Genomic DNA, 19,485 nt, shown 5'->3' with positions numbered 1-19,485 from the left:
CCATATATTGCTAGCAATATATGGCTGAGCAATATATCTCCCCCGTGTGTACGGGGCTTTTGAATTGAATGTGTTGAAAAATGATTGTTTCTATACTGTAAGCCACTCCAATTGTCCCAGAGATATAGATATTCGGATTTGATTCCCTGAGCGTGGTGAAGGAATGTTTATGTTTATGTATTTTCACTGGTATAAGTGACATTGTATAAACGTCATCACATATTTGTTCTCAGAAATGACATATCTGTGCTTGATTCCAGCTACCAGTAGTCATTTGGTCTTAAAGCAGCCACTGCAAATCATTTTAGTACTTAATAGGCCTATTTCAGCCCTGATCGCAGAACAAATTTGGCCGAAACCATATTGCACTGCAGTTGTGGCAAATGTAATATGCGCAGAGAGAGAGTTAGATTTGGGGGAGTTGTTTTGTTTCTGTGCAATGTAAATATTGGATGCTTTATTTTTACACTGCAATTTGGATTTCAGTTTCAACACACCCCACCCAAATGTAACTCTCTCTGATTATGTTACATCTGCCCCACCAGCAGTGCACATAATTTTGCCCATTTTGAGAATAAATTTGGCCTGCGTTCGAGCCTGAATTAGGCACAATATTCCAACTGCAACACAGTTTCCTCCTATACCTTCTGCTCTCATGTCTCCAACAGTCTGACATTAGGGTGTAAATTTACTAAAATGGGAGTTCTATTGAAAATGTGATTTTATTTCTTATTTATTCAGCACCTTCTAAAAGAACTCTCATCTCTGTAAATTTACCCCTATGGGGCTTATTCTGAGGTGGATGCAGTGCATCCGTGTCTGTGTCTTTGTGTTCACCCATCTACAACTTTATGCAACTTTATGCAAATGCAGTTACAAAGCCCATCCCTTTTGTACATCTGGGTGTCCGATCATGAACACAAATACTAATTGGTATGTCATTATATACACAATAAAATCTGGACCAGCCCTACGGCAGGTACAATTTATCCTTCTGAGTGTGGCCTCCAATGGGAATCATTGAGCATCCACACAATGATTGAGCAGCCACTTTTAGTCACATGCCTATGACACCCATATAAGCGAGGATTTATCAATGCATCTTCTAAGCCAACTCCATGTCACTGTCCACTGTACACTCCGAACACCACTCCAACTCTGTGTCATGCTGCCTGGAAGCCCTTAGACCAGGAGTGGGGAACCTCAGGCCCTGGGGCCGTATGCGGCCCCCGTAGCCGGTGTGAGTGGCCCTCCCACCCGTTGCCAAGAGTCAAGTACAGGGGAATTCTCGCAAGAAGTAGGTAGTTCTTGCGAGATTCCTCTTAATTAACAGCAGCAGGAGACTGTCAGTCCTATTCAGTGGCAGCCGCCAGAGCGTCAAATGGCTGCAGCAGGACAATTTGTAAGAGAAATTTTTACATATGGCCCCCGAAGGATTTTTTTCCCCATACAAACGGCCCTTGGCACAAACAAGGTTCCTCACCCCTGCCTTAGACCAACTCACAGAAGAAAAAAGTGTAATATACTGTAGAAATGAAGCAGCCAAGTACAGGCTACTATTGTAACATATTGGTCCTCTACTTCAGTTATGGAAAACCTTCTCTATTTGCTCCACTGGTTAAATGTTCAGCCTGTAGTTTAGCCATTTTGATTCCCTATATAAGAATAGAAGAGTGGATAGTCTGATGAGACAGACATCCCTCGGAAAGGGAACAAGAAGCTGAAGGCACCATGCTGGCTCTGTCCAATTATGCAGGGCATATGAGTGCAGCATGCCTGCCTAGCTTTGGTCAGCAAGTCTCAGCTCATTAGGCATGGCATGGTAGTTAGCAACAAGTAATGGCACCCCCATAATGGTCGATTGTTTGCTAATGGTGGAAGTCAGATGGTGTGATGGTTCTTCAATATCGGTGGCAGTGAGTGTGCCACAATGTTTTTCCCCCAGCATAGAAGGCCACCGCATTTCCCTCCTCCCCCAACATGGCCAGCATAGCCTTGCCCTCCTTCCCTGATTGGCCTAGCAAGCACTCAGAGCACCTGCAGTGATGGACATCGATCATGCAATCCATCAATGGTTTCTCATCTATTATACAGTATTCTACAATCGACGTAAACCTCGAATGGCACCATCAGTGGAAGACCCAAAAATGGCCATACAGCTTACATTAATGAAACATGTATCACTGTTTCACCACAATTACTGCACATTGGTTGGGAATTAATTGTATAATAATGATTAAATCCTCACCACACCGTGCTTGTTATACACACATATAGGAATTTTGTTAAATGATTTAAATCTGCTCAACATGCTGGCCCATGCACGGGGACACTATTTATACTGTAGTGACTGACTTTTCCATTTGCTCCTAGTAAATCCTGTAAGAAAGCCCAAATTAGAAAGCTCTGTGAAACTGAATAGGGTACGCAGAGCAATGAAAAGCACTTCTTAGGTAAATAACAAACTAATACCGAACTGTGAAATCTAGGAATGTCATGAACAGATAAAGAGGTTAAAAAAATCTATAGTGTACACTACATGTATTCAAATAATTGTAATACTTGTAGAAGGAATGAGAGAAGCATCATTTCACTTGCCATTTCATCTGCCCCTGGCAACAAAAGGCTAAAGTTGTCTATTCTGCACTTGTAAGCACACTTCAGGCTATTAACTTAATGTTTCACCGGGGTCAACAGCATCAGTTGCAATTTTTGCATGGCTCCAAATAACATTGTATGTTCTCAACACAAAGCTGCAAAATTAGGGCAAAACTATTTTATTCTGGATATGCTGACAGTCCCCATTGTTGTGATTACACATAATAATGCAGCTTTCACATTACTCAGTGAGGACTTCTTGTAACATAAAGTGTGTTTCAGTCTAGTCAGATGAAACCATCCACAAATTTTAGATAGTAAAACAGTGCGTCAATATGGATAATTAATTGCACTTATATATTGCAGTTATGTAGTTCAATGAAACAAAACTGTATATATTTATTATTTTTAAAATAATCTGTACAGGCCTTTTTTCTCCTCATCGGTTCTCATTTGCTGTTATATCATATTAAATGTATAGATCTAATTTTAAATGCTGTAAATCAATATAGTTTTCACTAATAATAATTAATACAATGGACTTCCGGTTCCGCCTAGATGTGAGGAAGCCGCAGGGAAGCGGAGCTCCGTGGCGGTGAGTGGGAAGGCACCCCTAGACCACCGTTTCACGGACCCAAATCGCCTTGGCGGCTGAAGGAAGGACCCGGGAATCGGGTACAGTGCATGGAGAGGTACTTCTCTCCCATGCCGTACCGTAAGAACCGCCGCAGTGACAAGCCAGCGCCTCAGAGGAAACCCAAAATGGCGGCCGCGTCTTCTCCCTCCGGCGCACCCGGGAACAGGACACCACCGCAGCTCACTACTCTCGCTGCGGGTCCCCCCCAGGAGACTGACCCTGCCCTGAGACCCCAGTGGCTGTCCGGAACCCCAGCAGATTCATATGCAGGTACACCAGCGTGTCTGACACGCAGGGAAGATGGAGGGGCAGCGGGTGCAGACTCAGGGGCTTATGATGACATGCTGCGGGCTATTAAAGCCACGATGACCCCATTGTTTAAAGAACAGTCAGAGACTTTTCAGCACACTTGTGCAGAATTAAAGGAACATATGTCCCAACTAGCCAGACGGGTCACCCACAATGAGACACAGATAGGAGCAGTCTTTCACGAGGTGCAGGACCTAAAAGCTCATAATGATGCCCTGCAGAAGTCTGTGTATACGCTTACAAATAAGGTTGATGACCTTGAAAACAGGTCGGGAAGATGTAATTTGAGACTAGTGGGACTTCCAGAGGCGGTTAAGGGGCCCAAGTTATATGATTTTATCAGAAATACCCTGCCGGCCATTTTGGGCGTCGACGCTGAGTGCTCTGACATGGTGGTCGAGAGGGCACACAGGTTGGGACCTGAGAAGGCAGGCGAAAATGTGAGACCCAGAGTCACTATCTTTAAGTGCCTGAATTACCTCCATAAGGAGGCTTTATGGGCCGCCTTCCCCCAAAAAAACTTCTGCAATGGGAAGGCCACAAACTGCATTTATTTCAGGACTACTCTGTGGAGGTAACAAGAGCAAGAAAGGAGTTCACAGGGATATGTTCGCAGTTGATTACAGAGGGCCGCAGATTTGCATTGTTGTACCCGGCCCGCCTGAGGGTTTTGAAGGAGACAGCTTTAAAGATTTTTCCACAGCGGAAGACGCCCGAGCGTACTTAAGAGTGGGAAATATGACATCAGCTCCACCAAGAGATTAAGTTACGCACTGATATGTCCGGGACTATATCTGGACTCACCAATATATAGCATCGGTGACTGAATGTAAGGATTCTGGGAGTATCCCCGGCACCCTAACTCCGTTGCTTCTGGCTGGGTTTGACGGATGTGTGCGGTGCTAGGCTTCACCTGGGCCCGTCTCGGCTGAAGGGCGGATTAGGTCCTCCCCACTCCGCTACAGGCAGGTCTTAGGAAAGTACAACACATCCACCAAGGCCAGGAGAGAGCAAGGGGAAGTCTAACTGGACCCTATAACCGGGGAACTCCCAGAAACCCCCTGGAAGCAATACTGCTCAATCAGAGCCTCGAAATGGCAACAATGCTAGTGAGATGATATATAAAGAAATGGGCAACAATGCTTGTGAGATGTTATATAAAGAAATGGGCAACAATGCTTGTGAGATGTTATATAAAGAAATGGGCAACAATGCTTGTGAGATGTTATATAAAGAAATGGGCAACAATGCTTGTGAGATGTTATATAAAGAAATGACAAAATGCTGCCTGATAAACCCAGTAGGAAATGATACCAAACAACGGGAGAAAAGGCACAGGGTAAACCCTGACTTATCTGGTGAGATGATAAGAAAACCAGACAAGCCTCGGCAGACTTCTGCGACCGCTGAGTGACAGCTGGGCACAGCTACGGAACTCCAGACACAGCGGGACAAGGCAGGAACGGCAAGGCAGGTAGTAACAGCAAGGGAACTTCCAACCAGGACCAGGACCAGGAACACGAACTAAAGCGATGGCTAACAGAACGCTATAACCGGCGTCAGACAGAAAAAGACGCCGGCTTATATTTGAAATAGCCGCCCCCTGTGGTGACATCACTTCCTGTCCGCTCTGCACAGTCTTCCCCGTGCAGGAGCGGCTGGAGCGGAAGTTTGAGATGTTGCCTAGCAACATCCCCTGCAACCTCCAGACGACGTGTGTTGGGGAATGGCCGCCGTTCTAGTAGCGCAGATGCTGCTGAGGGACCAGGACGGCAGCGACGCCAGGTGCGGCGCTTAACACTGAAACTGATAACTGGAAAAGTTTTATTTTATTTTTTCTCTCTGACACATACAGGTGCTTTGCCACTAGATGGCAGAGGAAATGCTAAAAACCCATAGACGCATTAAGGGGGATACCTGGATGTCTATTGCTGGTAGTTTATATTTGTTTTATCAGACCAGTGGTGGCTCCTGAAAACACAGGCCACAGCTGTGTGCTTCCGTTGAAGGGACAGACAGATATACATGTTGGTGGTCTTATACATGCCATGTTTAATAATTGCTCCTATGGTGGGATAAAATAAGAGGGAAAAAGGAGAGAAGAAAACCCCTTGATATATGTGTTGGGGTCTACCGCGGGGACTATTGGAAAATGTCCTTCTGGCAGACTATATCTAGATACAAGCCGTAACTCTTATGTTTGACTGATCTAATGGTCCGTTGTATTGTGTATAATTTTTTATGTTTAACATTTCTTAGGTAGGTTACTAGGGGTGCCAACCCGTTTATGCAGCTCAGGAGGATTAATGTTTACAAATTGCTCCCGTAGGGGAGAACTACAAGAAAATTCTATGATACCACTGAGATGTGAGGGTGAGGGGGGAGCTCGTGTTGCAGAGTGTCCTCATCACCTACTACTGTTTAATGTTATTGTTGGGAAGTTGAGGGAGCATTCTCCCAGGGATGTTTGGGGGGAGGGAAGGGATGACAGAAATTCCAGTAATGCTCAATTTTATGATCCGGGGTTCTGGCAAAAATGGCCCAGTTGAAAATATGTTCATGGAACGTGGGAGGAATTAATTCCCCCATTAAACGTAAAAAGATCTTACTGTACCTTAAAAAACAAAAAGCTGATATTGTCATGCTACAGGAAACACACCTCACAGAGGGTGAACACGCTAAGCTGGGGACAATGGGATATAAGCTGGTGGCCTCTGCATCCTATACATCGAAGGCAAGAGGAGTAGCCATCTTGGTTAGGGCTGCCCTGGCACCTGAGTACACCCAGGTGTATGCAGACCCAGCGGGTCGTTTTGTGATTGGGAAAATATCTGCACTGCAGGAATCTTTGACAGTCTGCAATGTATATGCCCCAAATATATATTCTAAAAAGTTCTTCCGCAGGCTATTAAAACAGCTGTATCCGTATATTGATGATCAATTGGTGGTGGGTGGGGACCTCAATATGGTGGCACAGCTGTCTATGGATAGATCCACCTCCACTACACGTAAACCCCCAAGACAGGATATAGATGTGAAATACATTGTTGACCAACTCCAACTGCTGGACTATTGGAGGGTGTTGCACCCGACCGACAGGGATTACACATGCCTGTCGGCAGCCCACGGAACGCTATCAAGAATAGATTATCTGCTACCCTCAACGTCCTTGTTCCCCAAATTGATTGATGCGGGCATTGATACAATATGTATATCCGACCATTCCCTGATTTGGTGCTTGTTGGAGACGGGCATAGATGTAGGGTCACATAGACAGTGGAGATTCCCGTCATATTTATCCTCCTCCATCAAATTCCGGCAAGCGCTGGAGGCAAAATGGATGGAATATGCTAACACCAACCAAGACCACACCGGGGATCCCCTGCTTTATTGGCAGACAGTGAAGGCGGTTTTGAGGGGGGAAACAATTGCATTTGTTAGCAAATATAAAAAGGACCGGTCTAGGAATATTTTAGAAGCACAGTCCAATTTGACGAATGCCTATGCTGACTATAGACAGACATCAAATGCGACCACTAAGGCCACGTATTTACAAGCCAAAGCCCAGTTTGACACATTGATAGATTTCCAGTCCACCAGATATATTTCTAATATGTCATTTCAGTTTTATAGACATGGCAATAAAAATGGTCGCTTATTGTCCAATCTAATTAGGGGCTCGAGGCCAACGGCAGTGGTGGCAGCTTTGAAGACGTCAGAGGGAATAAGGAAAACTGGGGGAGCAGACGTCTTAGATATTTTTAGAAAATACTATGAGAAATTATACTCCCAAGGCCCGATAGATGTAAATTTGAAATCAAAATTTTGGGACACTATAACGGTCCCACAGATCTCAGATATGGCCAAAACTAATTTAATGAGACCAGTTTCAACAGAGGAGGTTTCCCAGACCATCAAGAAACTAAAGCCCCTGAAGGCCCCAGGGCCCGACGGTTTCTCAGGAGAGTTTTACAAAATCCTGGTGGACAAAGTTAGTGGGCCCTTGGCAGAGGCATTTAGTGCTATATTGAATGGCTCTCCCTTGCCACTGTATTTCAATTCGGCTGTGGTTAGGGTGTTGCCCAAGCCTGGAAGGGATGTGGAGGATCCGGGGTCATACCGCCCGATCTCACTTCTTAACAGTGATTATAAGCTACTAACTAAAATATTGTCGGACAGGCTTAAATACGTTCTGCCCACCGTAATATCGGCTGATCAAACGGGATTCATATATGGGCGACACTCTGTGGTTAACGTGAGGAAGGTGCTGGCAGCTGTGCAGCACCTGGAGGAAATCGGTGGTTCTGGGGACCATGTCGTGATGTCTATGGATGCGGAAAAGGCATTCGACTTGGTCACCTGGGACCACCTATACGAGTCATTGTTGAGATTTCGATTTCCCGGGGACTTTGTTACACTGCTAGGTATACTGTATCACGAGCCACAGACACAAGTGGCCTGTAATGGCTATATATCATCGCACTTTAATATTCAAAAGGGAACTAGACAGGGGTGCCCTTTGTCGCCACTGCTTTTTGCGCTGGTGCTGGAGCCCTTGGCAATAGCCATACGCTCACATCCGCTGTTACACGGCATAGCGGTGGGATCTACAGAAATGAAGCTTAGTCTATTTGCGGACGATATGTTGCTGTTCGCCTCGGATCTCTCCACATCCATTCCCACCATTCTAAACTTGCTACAGGAATTTGGCTCTTTCGCTGGGTATAAGGTCAACCTCCATAAATCTGAGGCCCTGATAGTACCCCGGAGCGACACTAATGTTGCCTCTATGTCACTACTCACCCAATTTAAAATTAAAACATGTCAGATTAAGTAGCAGATTGTCCAGACTTTATAGTTGTAATTTTGATTCCATCATTGAGGGGGTAATTAAACAACTAGGGACATGGAAATCGCTTCCGCTGTCCCTGATGGGGAGAGCGGCAGTGATACAGTCTATTATCTTCCCGAGACTTTCGTACTGCATGCAGATGATCTTGATGCGGCTGTCTAGGGCTGATACAAAGGGAATCGGTTCATTCTAATAGATGACCGCATCCCGATACAAAGAGAGTCACGGCAGCTTTTTTCAAATTTATTTGGGCAGATAAGAAACCCCGAATAGCCAGGAATAAGCTATTTTTGAGGAAAAATGAGGGGGGATTGGGGATACCGCACCTGACAGCTTATACCCAATCGATATTCATGAGATATATATTGGATTGGATGCAGGGGTCAGACCATTATACTCATAAGACCTTGGATTCCAGCCTTTTTCCTATGCTGTCCACGGCAGCCCTGCTACATACGCCAAAGGCGTCCTTACCACCCCATGCTATGCAAAATGTACTCTTTGCAGACACTTATAGGGTTTGGCTAGATATTAACAGAAAAATGGGACGAAGACATACAGTTTCGCGTTATGCCACATTCTGGGGGAACCCCAGCTTTAAACCAGGTTCACTTGACTCTAGATATATAACATGGAAGAAAAAGGGGATCTCTGCAATAAGGGATGTGTTTGACCCAGGGGGACATATATTACCTTTCCGGGCTTTGGCTGACAAGTACTCCATCAGTAATACAGAATTTTTTATGTACCTACAGATTAGGTATTATATTCAAACTATACCCCAGGCGATGGTGAAGGAGGGGGCCCAGGACCCTTTAGCTGTGGTTTTCACCTTGGGTTCCACGGGTCCATACAGACTTAGGTACCTTTACCCAAATATGTTACCAGTAGACCCCGAAGGGGTATGGACGGGGGTAACTGCGCTGTGGCATTCAGATGTGCCATCTGTTGCATCCCATGAGTCTTTAACTAAACACTTGGAGAAGACTATGAAGATCTTACACTCGGCTGTGTTGCAGGAGGTACATCTGAAGACTCTACATAGAGCTTACATGTCACAGGCACAGCGCAAACACTTTGTCCCGGGGGAAAGGGGCTTCTGCCTGAAATGTGGAAGCACTGACGCCACTTTTTTCCATAGTATGTGGGAATGTGGAAAGATTAGACGATTCTGGGATAAGGTTATGGGAATGATTAATGATGTGTGTGGCCTGCGCCTGGTTAAAGATCCCTTAGCTATGTTGATAGCAAACTTTTCCAATTGGAATCTAGAGAAAAGAAAGAAAATATTGAACCCATTCCTAACGGTGATAGTCACAGTAGCTAAAAAGATAGTGTTGAGGTCCTGGACGTCCCCCTCGGCACCGATGTTGGCAGCAGTAAAGGCAGAGCTGAATAATCTACTTCACTTTGACAGACGTGCCACATTGCCAGACATAGAGAATGGGGTGAAGCGATTTCATAGGAAATGGGGAGTATATATTGACTCGTTGGATCCTACCGCGAAAACACAGATTTATAAATTGTTTGAGGGTACCTCATGGTATCTACTTAGGTCATTGACATGAAGCACGCTGGAACATTTCTGCAGGGGGGGGAGAGGGGAGGGGGGGAAGAGGGGGGGGTGGTTGTTTGGGGGGTAGTTTCATAGAAAATTGGTTTTATATGTTTCGATCTGGGAAGGAATACAATGCTATATAGGCCCTTTCCTATATTTACGTGTTCCATGTGTACAATTTTTATATATGTATCCCTTAAGGAACTCAACTTGCTGGTTTCTTCTTTATTTTATAATATTTTATAATACTGATAAAACCAAAAAATTAGCGATTTGTGAAATATTCTATATTGTCAAATGAAAATAACAGCAGGACTGTGATGTATGTTATTTAATTCACAATTGCTCAATAAAAATGTTATTAAAAAAAAAAAATAATAATTAATACAATGAAGTACTCTATTTGCGCAATGATAAAACAGCCACCACCCCTGAAACATTTTACTATATTAGTGTTGAAAATTACAAATTGAAAAAAGGAATTGAAGCCCTGTACACACAGTGTGATCTGACATACAATTTGACTATATACAGTAGTACAAATTGTCCAGCTAGTTAAAATTGCACCATGTTTCCTCTAGAGATGTGCAGACTTTGATTTACTCTGATTTCAAAGCAGGATCTTATTGGCTATCAACTGTCAACAACTGTCATGTGATTTGGGATAGCCAATAAGATCCTGCTTTGAAATCAGAGTAAATCAGAGGAAACTCTAGTTTCCTCGTGACATCGTTATCGGCCGGCCATGAAATTATTTTTTCCCCTGTTCGCAATTAAAAGTCGGTCTAAACTGACTTCTATGTGGCTCAGAAATGTCTGAGAATGTTGAGGGTGCTGACGTCAAGTGACATTAGCTGCCCGCCCTGCACAGGCTTCGACCTGCCTGCGTTTGCATGGAGACACCCAGCATTTTTCTGGGCGCACGCACCATTTTTGGGGCATGCCCAGGAAACACTGGGCGTCCCAATGTGCCAGCCCCTTCCACCCCCCTCTGTACGAACGTCTTAGCGACTGTTGTAGTCGCCAATGGCGTTCGTACAGCGGCACTGCACATGCGTATATTCGCCTATATGCAAGCGCAGAGCAGCACCATTGGTCCCCGGTGCGAATACACTGGGGACTGATCCTTAAAGAATAAAGCCCACAGTCAAAATCAAATGTGTGTGTAGCCAAAAACGGCTACACCGTGCGTGCACCCCTTTAGTTAACCAGGCAGTGATGATTGTGAAAAAGTTATAAGTATAATGATATGAGTATCCAAAATGATATCTTAATGGAGTACTCAGTAGTGCATAGGCTTTTCTAAATTAAGTGCACACACAATTAAGTGGGACACATAGTAAGTTTTTCTCTGGGTTTGATCTATTACATTTTGTGGAGACATTTGTTACTCAATGGCAAAGGCAATTACTCTATATCCCAAACTCACTTTTCCATTATTCACATGGTGAAAATTTCTTAAAGATAACTAGAGCTGACCATAAGGAACTCTAGCAAAACACAGACCAGTATATCAAATTAAAAAATATAAATGATCCTGGGAATATCATCCTTGAATATGTGTCAATTGCATGAGTATTTTGCATTATAAGTAAGCCAACATGGCCTTTCCGTACTTTCTTCTTGGAGGCACTAGAATTTGGACTTAAGGCCAAATGCACCACCATCTTGTCCGGTTTCTCCACATCTTCCGTTACAATTTGACTTTTGGTGTATCCAGCCAAACTATTAGAGTCAGGGTCACCATAAATTCCATCCAGCATCATAGTTTTTGTGTGAGAAATTCCACATGTGCAGGGATACTATATATATAAAAAAACAAAACAAAATAAATTAACAATACCGCAATGAAACTAGAAATTAGAGTCCCCTGAACAGTTTAAGGTGGTATCTAGGGAAGCCAATCCCGGGGCATTTTTTCAATCCCGGGATTCGGGATTGAAAAATGCTCAATCCCGGGATTCCCGGGATCCCGGGATTGACTTTCCTAATAAAAATACTGCCCCACAATTACTGCCCCAGTAATTACAATGTAATTTCTTCCATTTGATGGTTGCCTGGTGGGGGGACTGGACGTCCATGCCGCTGGCATGCTGGCTGGGTGAGCGGGTGGGCGCGCAGGCTGGCTGGGTGGACGCTTGTGCTGGGCGGGTGGGCACGCTGGCTGGGCGGGTGGGCACGCTGGCTGGGCGGGTGGGCGGCGCGGCATTACAATGCCGGGCGCGACCTCTGCCTGCGCAGCGTGACCTCATCTCACGCTGAGAGGTCACGCTGCACACAGTGCTGCCGGGAGAAGTCGGGCAGCGTCTGAGCGATGCTCAGATGCTGCCCGGCATTAGACTGCGCGCATGCGCAGTCTAATCCCGAAATCCCGGGATTGGAAACTCCAATCCCGGGATTGAAATCCCGGCGTTTTGGGGGCCAAATCCCAAGATCCCGCCGATCCCGATCCCGGGATTGGCCACCCTAGTGGTATCCTGGAATGTGGGTGGCCTTAATTGGTCTTTCTGCAGGAAACTCAACGGGAGGCTGCATCCTTTCAAACTTTTAAAATAGGAGCTATTTCTGGCTATTAATTATTTATTGTAGGTACTTTCACTTGTAGCTGCCCTCTTTGAAGCCTGACATCTCCTGACTGCCCCAGTTCCCTCATTGCCAATTCCTTTACATTATTCATGAACTTACGAGTTCCTTTTTATTCAGTCACACTGTCCTTTATTACATTTCAAGACTTTGACATACAGTACCCAGTGTTCAACCCCATTGTCTGTGTCAAATGTTTTTGCATGGGATTTGATGTGTGGCTACATGACATTCTGACTAAATCTAAATAAATTCCATGCTACTGTGACTTCTCTCAATCACACTAAAATGGGCTATCTTTGTCATTATTCCTTCTTACCCCTGGAGGTACACAACTATTAATGGCTGTTGGTGTAGAAGCTCGTAAGGTCATAATCTAGACATGGAATCATGTCTATTATTATTCAGGGCCAAGCTTTTATCTCATTAGAATTAATTGGGTAGTGGAGGTTATTGCTGAAGAATCTCTAAGACAGAAGAGTCTTTAACCTGGTAATATTTGAATGACAGTTTTTGGCAGTTTGCAGCATTTCAAAGCAAATGGTCAACTGTCATTTGCTCTCATCCATTACCAGGATTTTGTTCCAACCAGCCAGATCTGACAATCAATCAGTAGATGTATGGCTGGCTTTACATTAACATCCTAACATCTGAAATTAAGGCTCCAATAAGTAAACGTTTACGATACAGTTATTAGTATTTAACTTGACAGATAGCAAGATTTACTCCTATTTTATTTTGATTTGTAGAGGTAACTTTTAATACCAGCATTGGGGGAGCTCCCATAAAGGCTGCAGGGTAGGAACAATATTCTTTCTCTTTAAAAATATTATTTTATGTAACTTTAGCTTGTGATTATCCCTCTGGAGACGCTTTTGTTCATTTTATTTTGTTTGTGAATATGATTGTCCTTTCTGATCTGCTTTGAAATGATCTACTATTGTCTTACTGTATTCTTTGATTTATGGTTCAAGTGAATCATCACCCACTGCTTCTCTCTGGGCCTCTCCCTTGTGTCACTATCTCACCATTATCATCTCTCCTCACCCTCTCGCTGTTACCCACTGCCTTTGCCCATAAGCCTCTATTTTGCCCATTACCTCCCGTCACCCACAGTCTCCCCCTGTCACCGATTCCCTGGTATCACCCATTTCTTTCCCCTGTTATCCATTCTCTGACATCACCCACTGCCACTGCCTCCCCCTTTCACCCATTTCCTGGAAGAAGAAGAAGTAAGGAACCATTATCATGTGGCTCCTTGCTCGTTAATTATAGACCCAGATTGGGGTAGCATGGGTGTGGGGTGCGGTGTCCCTGGATTTGTGTGGCTGGATGCTCTGTGGTAGCACACTATTACAATCTATCTAACACCCACTAATCTCTTCACTAACACTACTTTTTATTTTTTACTTTTTATTGTTTTCAGTACAAAAATTACAATTAAAACATCCACATAAAACATGTACAATGGTGTTACGGCTTGCTTAACATTTGGGATATATAACAGTCAGGATTTCCACATCTTAATTGAAATTTTCTTTATTTTTTTCTTATAAATCCAAAGCATTTTCATACTTTCTAAAAACAAGGTATTACATTCTGTTACAAGGTGTTGCTGTCACACTTAAATTTTTTTTACAGCTGATATGTTCTTATTTTCCTATATTTTGTACTGGGTCCCATGACCGTGTGTCTCCTCTTTCTTATTGGCCAAGTGGCCCTTTGGTCTACGTGTTATGTATTTTACAGGATTTCCACATCTTATCCTTTCTTATATACCCCTTTGTATCCACCTTAACATACAACACATAACATTGCTGTCCTGCTCCCTTATTTCTTATTACCCTTGTCCGGTGCCTATTCTTCTAATAATTATTAATCTGCTCGTACTGACTTTTTTTTATTTTTAATACCATCCATTAGTTTGTATCACCTTTTTGTATATAGCTCTGGCTTCCTATCACATTTATTAAGACTATATTTGTTTTCACAGGGGTGCTGCTCTGGGCTTTCTTTCTGGCTTATGCTGATTTTTTGGGGCGTGTAGATATAGCAATAGGTTCTGGTTACTGACTTCATTCAGTGTGCTGGAGGTAAGCAATATATTTTTCTCTTACCCATTATTATACCTCCCTTTCATGTACCTGAGTGATATCACTAAACTAATTAAGCCTCTGCCACCATTGTTACACTCTACTTTCACCACTGTATCTCCGTTTCTCTTCCACTCCCCCGGTTCACTATCCTCTCTGTTCTGTCACTCTCTGTACTGAGAGTGCACTCACACCCCACCTACCCTGTCATAGTGCCACACCTGTAATATTTTTTGTCGATCCAGTCAGAGTGTAAGTGCTTTAGATAATCTTGGTTACTGTGTTGATTATGGAACTTTAGACTTTTATTAGTTTATTTATTATTTATTAGTTTATTTATTATTTTTTTCTAAAGCAATACTATCAAAATAAAGGCCGTGATTGTGGTTTCCATAACCACACTAGTAAGTATACAATTTCATTGGCTAGTGAGATCGCTTAGAGCAGGGGTGGCCAACCGGTCAGAGGTAAAGAGCAGAAAAATATCGGTAGTCAAGCTAAAGAGCCAACATCATGCGCGTGCCGAAGGCGCATGCGCCAAAAAAAAGGGGTGTAGTCTATTTTGACCCCTTGGGTGGGTGTGATACAAATATGCCTCCAATAGTGCCAGATACACATATGCCCCCCACGATGCCAGGTATGCACCACACGGTACCGGGTATGCCCCCACAGTGCCAAAAAGCTGGTATGCCCCCACAGTGAAAATTTCCCAGCAGCAGCACTCACCGTTGTTGCTGCTGCTGCCAGGCGAGGAGAGGACAGTCTGGTGTCCCCCTGCAGTCCTCCTGTCATGTCACCGATGGGAGGAGAGCACAGCACACCGCGCGTCTCCTTCCCCCTCACTTCCCTGTGACTGGGCCGCCCACCAATCGAAGCTCGCTGGCCGGCTCCTGATTGGCTGCTGGCCCACAAGCTCTGATTGGCGGACGGCCCAGTCACAAGGATGCACAGTAAGGGGTAGGAGAGATGCACGATCTCCTCCCCTCAGAAGGAGAAGGGATTCAGGGAACCGGCAGCAGGGGGGACTGGGACAGACGGTGGGCAGCAGTGGGAGCAGGAGCCGCACTTTACAAGGGGGAGAGCCGCATGAGGCTCAAGAGCCACAGGTTGGCCACCACTGGCTTAGAGAATAACCTGAAATCACCCCGGGTAGAACCTATTAAGGAGCTGTATATTTGCCGCTTATGAAGTAAACATTTTAAGTAAGCAAATATTAATGATGATTATATTAAATCCAATTTCAGCCAACTGTACATGATGTGTGTGACAAAAGGCAGATTTTGATTAATTGCAACCTTATTATGAGTTTTTAAACTAGAAATGTCTTCATACAGGTCATTGCACTTAAGCACAAACATAGCCGATAGCATAAAGCCAAAAAAGAGGACTTGAATCATTAAAAAATTAACGAATTTCCATAATAATGAACAGCAAAGCAAAATACAAATTGTTACCTTATTTCAGGGTCATGATGAATTATACATCGATATTTTCAGCTATTTTATGGCCGATGTGCTTGTTTACCTTTGTTCGGCACACTGGGGCAGATATATTATACCTGGTAATGTGATGATGAAGCGATGATAAAGTGGAAGGTGATAATGTAATGCCCCAGCCAATCAGTTGTGTTTCAAAATGACAGATAGGAGTTGATTGGCTGGTGCGTTATCACTACTTTATCACTTTACCAGGCTTAATACTGTACATCTGCCCAACTGATAAAAAAATATAAACCTTTTAGGCACTAATTTTGTTCCATTATAAAAGGAATACCAAGCTTCTACTTTCATAGACTCTGTGTACTCTAGATTAGCTACATCCAGAAAAGCAGATAATTAAATAACAGGTAAATTTAATACCACCTAAAATAATTATATAATATTCATGATATAATTGTTTACATTCAAATATTAAGGTCATTATGGAAGGAAAAGCTTTCGAATTATAGCTCACACCTACAGTACATGAGAAGAGAGCAATAACGAGCAAGGATATCCTCCCCAGACAAGTCCCATTAGACTGGCATGCAAGGTTCCTAAGGAACCTGACCGCTAATTCAATCTGCCCCTAAGCAATCAGATAGGGAGCAATGAGCATGTTTAGCAGCTCTACTGCTTGAAAGGAGACAGACATTTTCTTCTCACCATTGCTGAATGATTATAATTTGCTAAATGCTCCCCCCAATATAATTCAATGTTTCTGGATCATCACAGAAGGTGGATGAGAACTGATTTTACTTCTGGAACCTGGAATATATATATATATATTTGACACTCACAAAAATAAACTCACTCAACCTTTATACACAAATAAGAAATAGATAATGAGTGTTGGTTCATAAATTGATCACTGCATTTAAGCTTGCAGCCCAACATCAGAGGACCGCATTGCACTACAAGTCCTACTCTATCATCCAGACCCTAGAGAACCTGGCAACTGCTGTCACAACATAGATACAAATGAAAAAGAAAGGGTGGCACCCCTTTGTTATATTTCCAGGCTGACAACACCTGGCTAAGAGTTGGCTGCCCAATTCTGCCCAAGCTGTGAGCCTCCATCAGCCTTTTCATGAGCAGTCAAATTGTAATTACAAGACTTCAATTTGCTGCATTTTATTTTATTAAGTCCATTCTCCAAGTACCAATTCCACTGTTATACTAAAACACTGGCAGCATTTTGGCATCCAGTATCATGTTGTTCTCATCGTCAAGTAATAAAAAATTCAATCAGGTCTATCTAACAATTTCATTTTATTTTTGTTGACTGTAAATGTGTTCATTTTTCCATAATTAGCTGTTCTCTCAAAATCTATTTACTATGAGTTTAGGGAAATTAACTGAACTCTGGGTAAATAATGGTTGCCACTTAATATTGTGATGATAGACTACAACAGGTGCTGTGATGTTACTGGTGCTGTAAGATCGATGTTTCTGCTGCTGGTCTCACCTTATCCCGTAGCTTCCTTTCCTTCCTTTCTTGCACTGTGGTCAGGTAATTTACAGCTGCATATTCCAGCACCGATAGAAAGACAAACACAAAACTGACCCACAGGTAAATATCCACAGCTTTGATGTAGGACACTCGTGGCATGGAGGCGTTTACTCCGGTAATAATGGTCGACATCGTCAGGACCGTGGTTATACCTGTAGAAGAAAGCAATGCTGGTGCTGATTTATGGCTTATAAGTAGAAAAGAATAGGTCCTTTTTCATACTATTAACCTATTGTTATCCATTGTTTATAGAGCTAAACGTATACTGCTGATTTGGTCTGGAGAATGCAGAATCTTCATTTGGACATTACTACGATACTGGGGCTTGTGCAGAGTATGTAAGAGAAAAATAACGCTCTGCACAAAGCGGATGCACACATAAGCACAGATGGGGTTTGGGTCATTGCGTCAACCAATAGTATGTTGGCATGCACAGGCCTGCACTTGTGCGGTATATGGTCATTGGGTCAACGCATATAGAGTCGACCACTGAAGGTCGACATGGCTTAGGTGGACACATTGAATATGTCGACATGCCTAATGTCAACATGGCTGGAAGGTCAACGCAAGTATTAAGTCAAAAATGGCTAAGTCAACAGTCAAAAGGTTGACATGAGCTTTACAAGTTTTTTTTGTCCCGAATGTCCACACGGTGGACATGGAGACCATATTGGTGTACCGCTGCACTCGCCAAGCTTCAGGCACAATTCTATTCTCTCTCTCCACACCCTATTTGATGGTTGGGCATGAAATACCTCCTGTCGGCTCAATAAAAAAGTGAAGAACCCAAGTTGACTTTTTGACTGTCGACCTAATGTTCGTTTCGACCTTTCATCCATGTCAACCCAAGGCATGTCGATCTATTTCATGTGTCAACCTAAGTAATGTCAACCTTCAGTGGTCAACCCAATGCATGTCGACCTTATATGTGTCGACCCAATGACTGTATAACGCATAAATGCAGGCCTGTGCTTATCATTGTGTCTGAAGAAGTGGCATAGGAGAGGAAAGGAACAATATGATCTACAGTAGGCAAAATACAGGCATGAAAAAAAAACACTGTGCGGCAATTGCTGTGTCCTAATATCCATCCTCTAGGCAAGTCCACTTGAACGGTGGCTTTGAGAAGGAGACGGACGGCTCGCTCCCTGCCTACAATGTCATCTGGCAGCGCAACATCAAGCGGCAGCAGCCGCACAGGTGAGCTTGAGCCGTCCAAGAGAACCAGTCTCTGGTTACTCTGGACTTCTCCTTCAAACAGGGCACCTTCCCTAGCCCGAATCACCATTTATATGGATATCTGTCAGCCGACTAAAGCATTTATAAAGTGGATATAAATCTGCCACCAAAGTATAAAGGATCTGAACCTTACCTGGATACCTATTTAAAGATAACATAAGTACTGTAGGTACCGAAAGTTATCTCAGCCCTATTAATTAAAGCACAGGACACTTTTCTCCCTTTATTGGGAATGGTTTGAATGTGAATTTGATTTGAGGATTGTGTTTCCAGTCATTACATTAGTGTTTTTCCAGTCATTACATCGTATTGTATTTATTTTAAACATTGTCTGTGTATAAATTTAATTGTTATATGTTTTTTTTAATATAAATTAAATTGAATAGTAATTAAGTAACAAATTAATAAATTAAATAGAATTTATTCAGCTGTGCGGCACTCTCTTTAATAAAAGCATTTGTGTGTGATCACAATTCCACACACATATGTATCTCTTTTCATTTAAGAAAAGCAAATATATCTGAATATATATCATCCATTAGCTGCGCTGCCCAGCTAAAATTATGTCTGAAAACCACAACAGTCCACAGACAGACCCGGCTGCCGCGGCAAGCAGCAGGGTAAG

The 19,485-nt window shown here is 43.3% G+C and overlaps 1 protein-coding gene across 1 annotated transcript in view; it reads right to left on the bottom strand.

Moving 5' to 3' along the window:
- Positions 1-10,304: 10,304 nt before the first annotated feature.
- Positions 10,305-19,485, bottom strand: part of GABRR2 (gamma-aminobutyric acid type A receptor subunit rho2) — a 141,600-nt gene continuing 132,419 nt past the window's right edge. Inside the window, exons 8-9 of the mRNA XM_083177068.1 lie at positions 17,577-17,773; positions 10,305-11,756 (exon numbers count right to left, since the gene is read on the bottom strand). Of these exons, the coding sequence (XP_083033194.1) occupies positions 11,445-11,756; positions 17,577-17,773 (509 nt within the window). The 3' untranslated portion in view covers positions 10,305-11,444. The remainder of the gene's footprint in view (positions 11,757-17,576; positions 17,774-19,485) is intronic.

Source organism: Crinia signifera, chromosome 3 (assembly GCF_055691185.1).
Source record: "Crinia signifera chromosome 3, ASM5569118v1, whole genome shotgun sequence".
NCBI classification, from domain to species: Eukaryota; Metazoa; Chordata; class Amphibia; order Anura; family Myobatrachidae; genus Crinia; species Crinia signifera.
Note: the sequence above shows the minus strand (reverse complement) of the source record. Positions and strands in the feature narration are given on the sequence as shown.